Source organism: Gymnoscopelus microlampas, assembly GCF_963454915.1.
Source record: "Gymnoscopelus microlampas genome assembly, chromosome: 7".
Taxonomy (NCBI): Eukaryota; Metazoa; Chordata; class Actinopteri; order Myctophiformes; family Myctophidae; genus Gymnoscopelus; species Gymnoscopelus microlampas.
The window spans coordinates 8,662,546-8,677,666 of record NC_139944.1 but is presented as its reverse complement, the minus strand read 5'-3'; the positions used below and the strand labels follow the sequence as shown (position 1 = coordinate 8,677,666).

At 41.6% G+C, this 15,121-nt stretch overlaps 1 protein-coding gene across 2 annotated transcripts in view; it reads right to left on the bottom strand.

The window, feature by feature from the left end:
• Positions 1 to 15,121, bottom strand: part of uba7 (ubiquitin-like modifier activating enzyme 7) — a 137,454-nt gene that overhangs the window by 56,938 nt on the left and 65,395 nt on the right. For both annotated transcript variants that reach the window (XM_084063398.1, XM_084063399.1), the window contains exons 17-21: positions 11,376 to 11,450; positions 7,962 to 8,166; positions 7,414 to 7,505; positions 3,397 to 3,489; positions 1,628 to 1,819 (exon numbers count right to left, since the gene is read on the bottom strand). In XM_084063398.1, the coding sequence (XP_083919524.1) occupies positions 1,628 to 1,819; positions 3,397 to 3,489; positions 7,414 to 7,505; positions 7,962 to 8,166; positions 11,376 to 11,450 (657 nt within the window). The remainder of the gene's footprint in view (positions 1 to 1,627; positions 1,820 to 3,396; positions 3,490 to 7,413; positions 7,506 to 7,961; positions 8,167 to 11,375; positions 11,451 to 15,121) is intronic.

Here is a 15,121-nt window from a genome sequence, read left to right as displayed (position 1 = left end):
GCGGCGAACCAAACATAACCCCCCCCCCCCCCCCCCCCCATGCGCTGTTTGGCTTTCAGATCTGGCTGGCTCATATGTCGCTGTTATGATTTACGGCCTCTGGCCAGGGCAGAACGTCAGCCCGTGGCCCAGAAGCCTGGTATTACCGTTAAAGCTACTGTAGATTATAAACCCAAAAGGCTCTCTGTCTGCACAGGACAAGCCCTCTCCTTTTGCTTTGAATCATGCCTGCCTTTGTGCATTGAACTTACTTGATTTGAGCAAACAAAGCTGGAGATATGGTGTGTATGGGCGGGTGTGCGTTCACTCACTCGCCTTATGTGGGCTGCAGAAGCCTGTGGCTATATACGTTGAGCTGTCCAACAGACCTGCTTTATGCGCCATAGATGGATCGTTTTGAACTGCCGTCTCTTAACTCTGAGGCAGCTCATTCAAAGTTTAGACTCTCCAGAGAGGACGGACATAATTCAACAGTTTTATCCCCGATTTAGACGTGCTTAAGTCTGCTTAAAGGTGTAGTGAAATGAAAAATATGTTTTTCACACTTTTAGAGCATATCCGTGGTCATCATATGGGCATACCTAACAATAGATGCCAAAAAAAATAAAAAAAAACATTTTTTGTGAATTTTTACATCTAAAGTCCCTAAAAAGCCAATCTTAATTACTTCCTGTAAACGAAAACGTGCTGCGTGATGACATAATACAGCCTTCACGAATATAAATTAATCTTGATTACATGCACCTGTTTGATTCCCATAGCTGCACGTTCTTCAAACACAGCTGATTTTAATTACAGAGATACTCCGTTTTGAATCTCATTGAAGATGAGTGTATTACTCATTTTAAACTTCATCTGCACACTAAAATATGTATCTGAAAACATTATAGGTTCGAAATAAGCCAGGTAGTAGCAAACGTGCTTCACTGGCCGTCTCTCTCTCACTTGTAAACAAACACTAGCCGTGTGCCAGCACGGCTGAAGTGATTGAGATCCAACGTCCCATAGCCTGAAGGGATGGGACCTTCTGATTGGTTTAGAGTCGTTGAGCCAACGTTTCGGGCTGAACCTTCAAAATAAAATGACCAAAAATGTCACTTCAGTGCGTCTTTAAGGCTGTTAATCTATACAGTACTTCAGACTCCACCTCACCCCCTAGCACTTCCCTCTCCCTGGACCCCTTCTTGCCACCTTCTCTTTCAATTGATGCTATTAACTGACCAATATAATGGCTACTATGCAGACATGTTTTGATCACTCGTTCTCATGTCTTTTGTTTCTTAGATCAGTTTTTCCTCGACAGCACATGTTAAGAACGTGATATATAGATAGCATGTTATTTAGGCAAATGCTATGTTCATTGTTTACCCGGTATCTTACGAGTTTCAGAATGTACAGAATGTTATTTAGATTTTATTTATTTTTTCAGTTTCTTGAACGAACCACACTGTTCTCTCTGCCTTCTATTCATGTGATTATTTACCTTGTTTATTGTTAGTCACTCTGGGTAAGAGTGTCTGCAAAATGCCTAAATTGCAATTGCACATTACAGTACACCTCTGTCAGGCTGTGGAATGTGCCATACATTATGTGCCTGCGGGCATGTAAGCAAGGTATTGTCACTCACAGTGAAACGCTGAGGGCTGGACGGCTGGAAGAGCTGAAAGAGCTGCACGGCCAGGTTGACGTAGGCGGAGCGGTAGGAGGCCATCTTCCTGTGGCCCTGCACCAGCTTGTAGAGCTCCAGGCACATCAGGCCAGCCACCGCCGCCGTGGTGGTCGCGATGGCTGGGATGATCCTGCCCGCAATGCGCTTACTCTGCCGGAGGAGAGACAGGAAGATGTTGGCTTAAAAAAAAGCTGCATTGCTTGTTTATACACTTAAACCCTCTAGACTTTAGTAAACTGGACCTAAGATGGCTCTGTACTTGAACCTCTTTTTTCCATCACGTTGTGAGCTTGTAGATCTGCTAATGTTCCCACCAGAATGTGGATGCTGGGGTTCAAGTGGTGGCAAATCTTTGAATGATACTGTGTTAAATAGCTCTAGTTTTAGAGTGTTTGTAACAGGGGTCTCCCCGTATCTCCAGCTCTTTAGTAAACAGAAAATACAATTTCAGGTCGGGATACCAATTTCATCCAATCAGGAAAGAGAAGTCTCTACAGAATAAACAAGGGAATTGGAATTGGAACACTGTAGAATTTAAGCTGATAAATGTTTTTATGTTTTAACCAAAACATATCACTTACAGGCAGCACCTTTAAATGGGAAGCAAGGCCAAATTTAGACATCAGACTTTTTATTTATTTATTGAATACTTTATTAGAAGTTTGCAGATGAAAGTACAGCCTTTCGATGGTGTCACTCGCTGAAACCCAGTTATTTTTCGGCGAGAGACACCGTCGCACGACAAAGTCTAAATTAGGGTGAAGTCATCAACAAAACAAGATCCAACACGCACAGCATCTCAGTACCATTACACAGGAGGAACCCCCATTGTGTCCCCAACCAATGTCACCCCACCCCCAACCCCTCCATCTGCCTAGCAGTGTGTGTGTGTGTGTGTGTGTGTGTGTGTGTGTGTGTGTGTGTGTGTGTGTGTGTGTGTGTGTGTGTGTGTGTGTGTGTGTGTGTGTGTGTGTGTGTGTGCAGTGCTGCTGCTGGTGGCTCAGGTGTCACCTCTGGGGCGACAGGTAAAGTGCTGTGATTAGTTCTGCCTCAGGAAACAAAAGGTGAGGAGGGTTTAGGAGGCTGTCACCACCGGGGCTTCAGGGCAGGTGTGTGCACAAGGCAAGCTAATCCAAAACACTAGCCTGGGGGAGGATGGTATAGTATAGGGGAGGTGAGGAGGTGACTTGCCCTTTGCACCAAAGGGCAAGTCAAAATCTCAAGGCACACCTTTATTCATAGCGAACATAGACATTTATATAACATTTTAATAAAAACATTTAAATTTGAAACTGTAACTCGACATGCCCGAAAATAGGGGCGGCAGGTTGAAAGCGGTATATATACACAGTATAAAGAAGTATTTGTGTATATAATTTGGGAAATGAGTGTGCACAAAGTACTGACACAGTAAATAAGAAAGAAATAATTAATAACTTTTTGTGTAGATGTATAAACATTATTGCAATACTAATGTGTGGTTGTCACCAGCGGTGTCATGGGGATTTTTGTACTGGCAGGGCGGTATTTTAATGACGTCACGCGCATGTTTCACTAGACTAGATTCTACGATTCACATTAGATTATAAGCATCATGATATGAATGTTTGACTATATGGTGTCAATCAGCTGCAGGGATGTCATAGTTCTCTGCTCTCAGATACATAATGTTAAGCATAATGATAAACATAATAATCCTGTTAAACATAATGTTATAAATGTCTAACCTGGAGACGATCAGCTGCAGGGATGTCGTAGTTCTCTGCTCTCAGGTTAGAGACAGCAACAATGTAATCCATGTGGAAGTTTGAGTCATCATCCTGTAGCAAATACAATAATAAAAATACAGTATATTACTTTTTATTATGTCATATTCCAAACCCAGTAGATTAGGAGATAATCGTGTGTGCAAAATTGACATTTTGGCCTGAAAGTGGCACTTGAGGAAAGGTCACAGGGTCACCAAAATCAGTATGGTTCATCCTCTGTGGAGGTTAACAGGAAGAGTGGGCACTAAGGAAGAGTGGGCACCTTGATGTAAAATTGGATATTTTTTTCTGTAAAAATAAATAAATATATACTATATATATATATATATATATATATATATATACATGATTATAACATGCTACAATTGCTACAAATTGCTACAAATCCAGTATATCCAATCATTTCGGGGATACACAAAAAGTTAGAAGGGTGCATTTTATTCAATTATTAAGAGGCAAGACCATTTAATGCAGGGGTCTTCAACGTTTTCAGGCCAGGGACCCCTTAGCTGAGAGAGAGATGAAACAGGGGCTTCATCCCGGCCCCCCTGTAGTAACTCTAAGGACCCCCTAGCGGTCCCGGACCCCCTGTTGAAGACCCCGTATTTAATGAATGAATGAATTCACTCACTCATTCATTCGTTGCGTCATTTCACACAAAACAAAGCTCTATGATGTGATACTCCGCCTGCCCGCTTTGAGCTTTGAAGCCTTTGTTGGCCGTGTCACATTAATGACTCTAAAATACGCGACCTGCTCACCCCCCGAAAATGTGATTTGTGCCGTGATGGACAGGTGGCCAGTGAGGTCATGCTGCAGGTACCGCCACTTTACAAAGGGCCAATGTGGCGACATACAGGACAGTCACACCAGGCTAGCTGTAGGGCTCTGTGAGGTAAGCTCCAACACCGGCAACCTGATGCCTGAGCGGAATCCTCCTACACACATTCCGCTCCGTCCATACACACACACACACAGACACACACTACAGGTATAGGCAGTGATGAGCGGAACGAGAAGGGGTGGGATGGCACGCGGGGGTGGCACTTTAGGGGTCTCATTCTTATCATGGGTGATATCTGATATGTATACGTGACTTACCTCATCCACCTTCATCACTTGCCTACCCCCCACTGGGGCCTGCGCGCTCACTCTTGCTTGACTCATCGACAAAAGGGGGGTGAACCCCTAGGCTGATTTTGCAGTTTGTTTTCCAGTTCAGGTTAAAAACTACAGCAGGCTAAAAAACATGGCAGGCTGCATAAGGCTGGCTGACCTTAACAGAAATGTGGAATGCCCTACCAAAAGGAGTAAAGGAGTGTAAAACCCTACTCACTTTCAAAACTGCCCTAAATATACACCTTCAGGAGGCTGCAATTCGAAAATGGCCCCTGTCAAAGTCTTAACCTAACCCCACCAACCCCCACCCCCCTCCGCAAACTTTTCCTTTTTTTTCTCTTGTACATATTTTTTCTGTCTCTTATGCCATGCTTTATGAGCCTTCCAGTTTAGTGGACCTTGTATTGTGAATTTGTACTTCCATGTACTGTTGTTCTCATGTCTTACTAATTAAAAGTACATCAATCAACCGTATACCGTGAGGTATGCAGCACAGCTGATTTAGGTGTGTCTAATGTGCATTGTCAATGTGCATCGACAATACTGGTTGACTGTCTGTCTATGCTTGCACATTGGCTCTGGGCAAACGTAAATCTAACACACCCCGTTATTAACTGTATTAGCTGTGTTGCTTACGCGCCTCAACCTGCCATATTTCCAATCAGCTGAACTGGAAAACAAACAACAAAATCAGCCTATAGTTTCATGCCACTAATGAGGAAAAACATCACATGGATGCAACTGCGTTACATGTTGTGAGCTCGTAGATCAGATATTTTTGCTACGTGGTAAAATGTTGAAACTTGAGTTTTTTGGTTCTTGTTTTTTGAAACGTTTTGCCTAAAATGATGCCCAATATATAGGGACACCAGGTTGAAAGTGATGTAATGTCCAAAGAGAGGGTGCTAAATAGTTGATAGGGGGAGGGCAGGGGAGTGTGCCGGTACAGACAATGGAGGTGTTATATTATGGAGGGACATCAGGCCTTCAGGGCTCCGAGCGTGCCACTTCAAAGGCCCCTGGGTTGACGTAGTCGAGGACAGTGTGCGAAAAGACACAGGGACAATCAATGGAGGGGGGAGGGGTGGGGGGAAGGGGGTAGTGAAACTGCATTTCACACTAAACTGAAATCAGCTAATTCCACTTGAACCCTATACATCCCTATTCTGGGGCAAACGTTTGGTGAAAATAGCAGATCTACAAGTAGATCACCTGTTTTTGTCTAAGCTATTTGGTATAGAGGGAAATACTATACTAATACCTAGTATAGAGCCCTGGGGGACATCGGTCAACTAAGTGTATGGGGTTATAAGTGGATAATAATCATCTTCATTTTCAAGATCATATGTCAATTTGGGCCCACGGCATCCAAGGACATGCTCTGGAGACAGACTGTAGGAAGCTGGAACACATCATTTGCAAATGTTTCCGCCTAACTAATTAATTACCAAATAGGATACTGTCACTTCTGTCTTCTCATCTGCTTTTGATGTTAGAGTTGACTAATTTAACATAAAGACACCCGTCTATCTCGATACAATTCTGTTCAAAGGGGCTTTATTGGCATGGGAAACATACGTTTACAATGCCAAGGCAAATGTGAAATAAAAACAAACAACATTTAGAAAAACACAGGCAAATAGAACTGTGTCACATTGCAACTTTGCAATCAAATATACTATGTAGAAAAAAGAACACATTGGACATTGCTCTACTTCACCCAGCAGATATGGGAGTTTTTCATTATTAGTCATGTTTTCAAACGGTCTTGTGTGTTTGTAGTATGTGTTTCTGATGTATTGGTACAGTGGGCACGTAGTTAGAAAGTACAGCTCTGTTGGCTCTGTCATCTGTATGCTGCGGTTTGACAGTCTGTCTCCCATAAGCCAGGTCTGCATGTGGTGGCCTCTCTCAAAGGGGAGGCTGTCTCCTTCTCTCTCTCTCTTATGTAAATACGACATGTTGAAAGTAAGCGTTGGTGGTATAGTGGTGAGCATAGCTGCCTTCCAAGCAGTTGACCCGGGTTCGATTCCCGGCCAACGCATTTCCTTTACTAGTTCCTTAATCATACAAGGAAATAACTAGGAAAAACTTGTATGTTTTAACAGAATGTGTAAACAGAAATGCATAGCAATGCAACTTTGTATGTAAAATATATATTAAAAGAAAAAAACAGAAATATTTTTTCTTTAGCTGTTAGAACTCACTCACTCACTCACACACTCACACACTCACACACACACACACACACACACACACACACACACACACACACACACACACACACACACACACACACACACACACACACACACACACACACAGGATGAAGTGTCAGTTTGGGTCAAAGTCTACCTATCTAGCTTGCCGCAGAAATGGGAATAAAAAATGTATATTTAAAAAATATATATATATATAGTGAACGGAAATGATGACGAACAGATGACAGATTCATGTCTCAATGTTTGCGAGGTGGAGTTACAGAGGCTGTAGCATTCAAAGAATGTAGAAGAGTTGTCTGGTTTGACCGAGCAAGGACCTACCAACAATATACAAGGCTCCTCAGTGTCTATTAAAAAACCCTAGTGGTCTTAAGTCCACACTGGTCACTGTTCACCAGTGCACTTTTTAAGTTTCTCTCCCCATGTGGCATTGCAATAGACAGACAGACATAAGATGACTTTGTTTCATTAAGTCTGCCGGAGGGGACCCGCGTAGATCTGGGTCACCGGGGACCAAAAGATGAAGGAAACGTTTTGGGGACACCCACAGATCCGCCCATGGATGCCTTCTAAAGCCCTGTCACCTCTGTGTATGTGTGGCCCGTAACCTATGCAGCGTGCAGAAGAGCTTTACCTTCTCAAAGTCGACGGGGTGCATCTGCATGGCTAAGCTGTCCACAGGCAAAGAGGACAACTGTTCTTTCAGCTCCTCTAGTCGGGCCTTTCCTGGGGGTCAGAGAGACAGTCAAAGGAGGACACACACAGGCAGACACAGCTAGATTGTTGAAAGCAACAACATGGTTACCGTTACATTTAGGGGTGCAACAGTTAATCGAACGAATCAAGTTAATCGATTCTAAAAAAAGATATTGCTAATCGAAATACCGAGATCTACAAGCTCACAAGACGTTGATTGGTATTTTCTGTATTGTTTGTATCATTGTACAACAAAGTATAAAACAGAGCTGAAGTAGTTAATAGACTAGATTTTCTGTATTTAGCCTTGAAAGGAAAGGAAGGAACTCTCTCAATTTAGTCAATTATTAAAAAAAATATATATATATTTAAAAAATATTATCCAAAAAAATCTGCTTCTTGATTATTTGATTAATCGGAAAAGTAATCGATAGAATAATCGCTGAGTAAATAATCAATAGTTCCAGCTGTAGTTCTATTACTCACCAGCATCATCACTTCCTTTCTTCTTCTCGTCCTCCATCTCCTCGTCCGTTACATGGATCTTCACAGAGGACGTTGGTGTGAAATGAGGAACGCGGACACTCCCCAGGACTGCTCTGATGGCCACATGGTCTCTGGTCCCCCCCGCGATCCCGTACATTTGACCATACAGGTTTGCTGCTGCCGTCACATAATCCATATGGGTAGTCTACAAACAAAATGGCACACAACATCAATAATTGCTGTATTCACTCAACAATATTATTAACAGAAACCCCAGACCAGACCAAATATTACATTACTGTATATTACATTACAGTCATTTAGCGGACACTTTTATCCAAAGCGACTTACAATAAGTGCGTTCGACATAGGTAGGCAAGAAAACTACTAATCACCGGAAGTCTTAAGTGCCTTCTCTTCTAAAACAAGAGCAACTAAGAGCATACCTAGCGCTAAGGTAAAAGTGCAATATATCATCTATACTTTCTTAAACAGATGAGACAAATAGGAAAATCATAGAGCAAGAGCTAAAACAAATAAGTGTATCAAATAAACAAGATCCAGATATTAAATTGAACTACACATTGGAACGGCCATTACCTCCTAAATTATCCTAACACAAACAGCTGTTGAAGGTTTTAACATAAGATGTGTTAATTGTATGTGGAATAACTTCATTACGTTAAGTTAAAACTACTTAAGCGCTAGTTCATAGCAATACTCTCTTTCATTTGAAGTGTCAGAGCATGATGTCAGATTCACGGTGACACGTCGCCCCAGATTCACAGGGTGACTGGGTAGATTTATGGCAGGTATTAAAGGGCTGTCAAAAGGCTGTGAATGGTGTTTGAAGCTGCTGTGCTGCACTCTGCCTGTAGAGAACTACATTCCTGGTTCCTGCCCTTTGTTCCTTCAGCATTGTCTGCGAGAGACATGAGGATACTGTAAGTGACCCAGACAGAAGGGGGGAAAAGAGGAAAACACAAGAGAGGAGAGATGGACATGTGGAGGAAGTAAAGAGAGGTGTTAACAGGCAAGATGGTGAAGTCTGGTGGAAGTCCATATTATGCAAATCGTGGCAGTCTCTCCATGAACCCAATAGGCTCTATGCACAGCAGCCACATCGGAAAGAAGAGCCTCTTCCTTACTTCCTTCACAGGTGTTTCCAATGATTCTAATGAAGCCTCTGTTCTGTTTTGTGTAGCGGTGGTTCTCAAACTTTTTAATTTCAAGGACCCCCATAACTCTGAGAGTGTACAAATGGAACCAAATGGACCCCTACGGGTCCATTTGGTTCCATTTGTACACTCTCAGAGTTACACACCCGTAAGGGGCCATTTGGAACCCCCTCAAGGAGCATGGTTATTTGAGCACACACTTTTTGGAAGGTCTAAGGAGAGCATACTGAGGACAGACGGACAGAACAGAAGAAGAGAGTGTGCCATAGATGGCTGTTTCTCAACGTCTGGTCCAGGGACCACCAGGGGTACCAAATGGACACTTATTGACCTGTACCGCTGGGAGTGTACAAATGGTTCCATTTGTGGTACCAAGGAACCAATTTGTACCATTTGTACAAATGGTTCCATTTGTACACTGCCATTGATAGGTCATAATACACAACTTCTTCCATGTTCACAGCTGGACCTTTGATGACGTTTATTGCTATGGAGACCACAACCAACACATATGGAACGGACGCGTCACGGAGGCTCACATGGATGAATGACTTCCTGTTTCCTGTGTTTGTCATATGCCTCGGGTCTGAACTGTGACAGGGGATGTTCTGCGTTTGACGTACAGGGGATGGATGATCAGTTGTTGAATGTGAAGTGTGTGTGTGTGTGTGTGTGTGTGTGTGTGTGTGTGTGTGTGTGTGTGTGTGTGTGTGTGTGTGTGTGTGTGTGTGTGTGTAAACCATTATAATGTCTAAAGGGCCGTTCACGCAAAGCACTGCAACGATAACTATATTGTTTATCATTGTCTTTGTTATAGTTGTGGTGTGGACTTTGCCATCCACTTGAGTGAAAACGATTTTTCCAATGATATCTTTATTTATAGTAAGTAAGCCTTGTCGCAGTGATCTGTATAGTGCAGCCCAGGGAATCAAACCCTGAACTACCACTCTTAGGGCAGACCCTCTAACCAGAAGGCCACTGAGCTGGTTCAGTTATGGTTATAGTTATAGTTGTGTGTGAATGGCCCATTACTTATGTCTATTATCATGTCAGTAGCTCTGCTGTAAGGGCGCCTCAGGGGATAGCTGAGGAAAGTGCCATTCACGCCCAGCACTCTATAACTATAAAGATATAGTTTTAAAAATGGCTAAACTCAAGTGGATGGCACAATCCACACCACAACTATAACAATGACAATGGTGAATGAATACAGTTATAGTTATAGTTATAGTGCTTGGTATGACAAGTCCTTAAGAACACATACCACATAATCCAAGCACATTTAAAACAACAGTGTTGAACCAAAGTGCTGTACACTCAGTAACAAAAACAAAAACTCAAATATACAAGAGCAAAACGATACACAATAAACAGGACAACATATAGACATAAATAAGGCTATGCTGTCCCCGCGGTTTGAATCCGAGTTTGAATAAGTACTTTTATTCACGTCATCCCCCATCTCTCTCACTCCTTTCCTTTCTCTGTTCACTGTCCTATATCTGAATAAAGCATAACATAACCCAAACAAATCTTTAAGCAATTGGAATCATGTGGATCTCAGAATCCACATGCGTGGCTCAAATATGGTTCTCAGACTTCATGTGGGCGAGCCTGTCATGTCAGTCCTCTGTCGTATCGAGCCACATCGTAAACAGCTTAGAATCCAATATACAGCAGCAAGCATGAGCAATACCAACTACCAGCAGTGGTGGACAAAGTACTCAACCCCAGTCAAATATTACTCAACGAAAAGTTAAGGTTGCTCAGTCAAATTTGTACTTGAGTTACTGGAGTACTTGCTTTTAAATATACTTAAGTATTAAAACGTACAAATGACCAAGTAAATTTTCTTTGCAACATGCATTGCTGTCTTCCCCCAAAATTTCATAACTTCAGTAATTAATTAATAATGCATTTGTGTACGTTTGAGTCCCGGGAGTCAAAAGTACAATATTTGTCTTTGCAATGTGGAGGAGTGAAAGTCATAAGCTCAGAAAAACACAAATACTAAAGTAAAGTACAGATACTCAAAACATTTACTTAGGTACTTACTACTCAAGTAAATGTTCTTAGTTACTGCCCACCACTGACTAACAGGTTGAGACGATGACAGAATGCGAACCAGACCTCCGTGTCAGCTGTTCCCATTGACTGTTTCAAGGGCCTCACCAGGTAGGCTCCACACGGGGAACACTGAATTATCTGATTGAACAAAAGGCTGTGTAAAACTCACATTGTCAGGGTCAAAGGTCAGCGGGTGAGGACATCTCTTGGTTCCAGACCAGAAGGGCAGACCAGAGCTCGTCAGCTGAGGAGAAGCAGAGAGGAAAGAATGCCTTATCAACCGCCGACAGCAATTACAAGATGCATTCCAACACACACACACACACACACACACACACACACACACACACACACACACACACACACACACACACACACACACACACACACACACACACACACACACACACAAACACACCTAATCTCATGTAATGCAATCTTGGCTTTAACACTGGTGTAATGCAAAAACGTACTTAAAGAGTCTATACTTTTCCCCTCTAAAGCAAATGTCTGCCGAAAATAGCCCATCTATCAAAAAGCTCACAATGTGTCACACAGATAATGAATCAGGAGAGTGAACTCGTGCATTCATTTACAGAATGAACAAGTGAAATTGGAAGTGATGACACAAAACAATTAGCAGACAAAATGTGTATTGGAACACTATACAATTGAAGCTGATAATGGGCTATATCTACAGATTGGTTGAAACTGGCAACCATCCTGAAAATGTATTTTCTGTTAATTAAAGAGCTGGAGAGACGGGGAGACCCCTATTACCGAACAAACACTCTACAGCACTGATTACTATCAGAATATAGAACAAAAAAATGTAGTTTTAACCCAAAAATATCACCTTTAAATAGCCACAAAGTTGATATTTTTCTGATATAAGCACTTGTCAGTGGTCTTGAACTTATGGCATTATAATGGGGCATAATGTTTGAATTCTATGATTTAACACTTAATAATAACCCCATAACCGCATACCTGACCTAGCAGGAGTCCTACAGCATTCCCATGGGACAGACAGACTAATATTGTTATCAGGTGTGTGTTCTCCACACAGTTTGTGGGCCTGATAAAGACGAGGAACAAAAGCGGCTCAGAGCTTTGATGTGACCAACTGGTCCATATGTTGGACTAGAGGAGAGAGGCTGCTTGCTGAGCACGTCTGTCTCTGTTAAAACGCTGTCTTCACAGCAGTGCCGAGTGCGTCTGTCTCTCTGTTAACGTTGTCTTCCCAGTAGGGGGGCTTTCTGTGGCATCAAAAGGCTATCTGCAGCATTAGCCCTTTCAACAACAAAGAAGCACTTCTGTTGTCTCGTTGTCTTGTTAGGATGAGTGACCCTGGCACGTTGTAAGGGAGACGACGGATAATAAATCACTCTCTGAATGGCAGAAATAGACCTCAGTGCTCGTCAGTGGTGTAAAGTAACAAAGTACATTTACTCAAGTACTGTACTTTGATTGATTGATTGATTGATTGATTGAAAATTGTATTAGGCAAAAATAATGTACAACAACACAGTTACATTTATAATACTTTTGTCTAAAAGGTCCAACCAAAAAAGTCCTTGCAGACTTGTTTCCGTTGGGGCCCTTGGTATACTCAAGTACAATTTTGAGGTACTTTTACTTTACTGGAGTATTTCCAATACTCTATCTATACTTTTACTTCACTCCGCTACATCTCAGAGGCAAATATTGTGCTTTTACTCCACTACAATTATTTGAAAACTTTAGTTACTAGTTACTTTGCAGATATACATTATTATATTTGAAAATAACCGATCTACAAGTGAGCTTGTAGATCTGCTATTTTCAAAAAATGTAGAACTTTTACTTTTGGTACTTTAAGTACATTTTGTTTCCAATACTTTTGTACTTTTACTCAAGTCGATTTTGAATTCCGGACTTTTACTTGTAACAGAGCATTTCTACATTGCAGTATTGATACTTTTACTTAAGTAAAGCATTTGAGTACTTTTTCCACCACTGGTGCTCATTGTGAATGGCTAAGATGGGTTTTAATCAAAATGTCAATGTTTTTGTAGACCTTATTAGTCCTGCGGGGGACATTCGGTTTCAGCTTCACTCAGCTGATGGCTGCTCAGATGGTTATAATGAGCGCCCGGGGGGGTAGCAGATAAGGGTGTCTTGGAGATAAGTGTCTTGCTCAGGGACACATTTATTACTGAGTGGGCCGGGAGGCGTACCGGTGACCTGCTGATTTCCAGACAGCCTGTCGGAGCACTGAGTTATGATGCAATACGTTATGCAGTTACTTACCTCTGCCTTCCTCTGTGACATGTATTCACTTATTAGCATTTCATGACCAGATGTAAAGGTACTTCTACAGTATATAAGTATTTTTTTACCTGATCTCAACAACATACAGACAGTATGTCAGTAAAGCCAGCATATTTTGCGATTCATAAGATCACAGCGGTTTATCAGTGGTGGAAAGTAACTAAGTACATTTATTTAAGTACTGTACTTGAGTACAATTGTGAGGTATTCTTACTTGAGTATTTCCAATTTCTAATACTTTTACTTTTATTCCACTACATCTCAGAGGCAAATATTGTACTTTTACTCCACTACAAATACTTGAATACTTTAGTTACTAGTTACTTTGCAGATATCAATTATTACATTATAAAACATACATTAACCACTTAAGGCTATTTGAAAATAGCAGATCTACAAGCTCACAACGCGTCGCATCACGACACGTTGTGAGCTTGTAGATCTGCTATTTTCAAACATTTTAGTACTTTTACTTTTGGTACTTTAAGTACATTTTGATGCCAATACTTTTGTACTTTTACTCAAGTGAGTTTTTAATTCTGGACTATTTCTATATTGCAGTATTGGTACTTACTTAAGTAAAGAATTTGAGTACTTTTTCCACCACAGCAGTTTATCAATCAACTCTATTTTACACAATAGACATGGGGTGTCATGTTCAAGCACGATGTCTCAAACAAAGCCACAAGCCATTAAAGCAGTTGTTCTCAAACATTTTCATGTCAAGGACCCCCAAACTGACATGTATTTGGCCACAGACCACCATCTGAAAGTGTTTGTGCCATAAGAAGATTTTTCATTTGAAAAAAAACAATAGCTGATCTAACAGCTCACAATGCAGCTTTTAGATGGGCTATTTTCGAATAGCCAAAAAAATTCAATAGTGCTTTAGTGTTGAAACTGTTGCTCATTTTGGCGGGGACCCCCTGGAATCCACTCAAGGACCCCTGGGAGTTCCTGGACCCCACTTTGAGAACCTGTGCATTAAAAGTTACTTATCTGTCAAACCCAACACGTGTGGTCATTGTGTAACAGGTGATGTATTCGTCATATTTATCGTACTTCCTCAGGTTGCTTTGTGGTCAAAAGCGGTTGCACTAGTTTTATGTGGAAAACAACAAAACCTCAACTGACTTGACCCACATCCCATGAGAAAGAGAACTACGCTAAAGCAAAAAGCAGGAACTTAAAAAGTAGAACTGCTAGATATGTGTGTTAATGGTTTTGTCTTTGGTTGATGGCAGTAACGGAACCACTGTGACATTTAGGAATGGGTGTGTGTATTACAGAACCAGAGATGTACCATGATGTGGGCATGACTCATGTCCCTGACAACATGAACATAATAAAGGGTATTTACTGATCACCTGAGGGAAATTATTTCTCTGCATTTTACCCAGCACTGTGCTGCTCAGGGGGCTAACCACTTTCAACATTGTGCCCCCATATTCGGGCATGTCATTATAGGCGAAAACAGTGGTGGAAAAAGTTCTCACATGTTTTACTTAAGTTAAAGTATCAATACTGCAATGTAGAAATACTCTGTTACAGGTAGAAGTCCGGAATTCAAAATGTACCTGAGTAAAAGTAAACACATTGTGT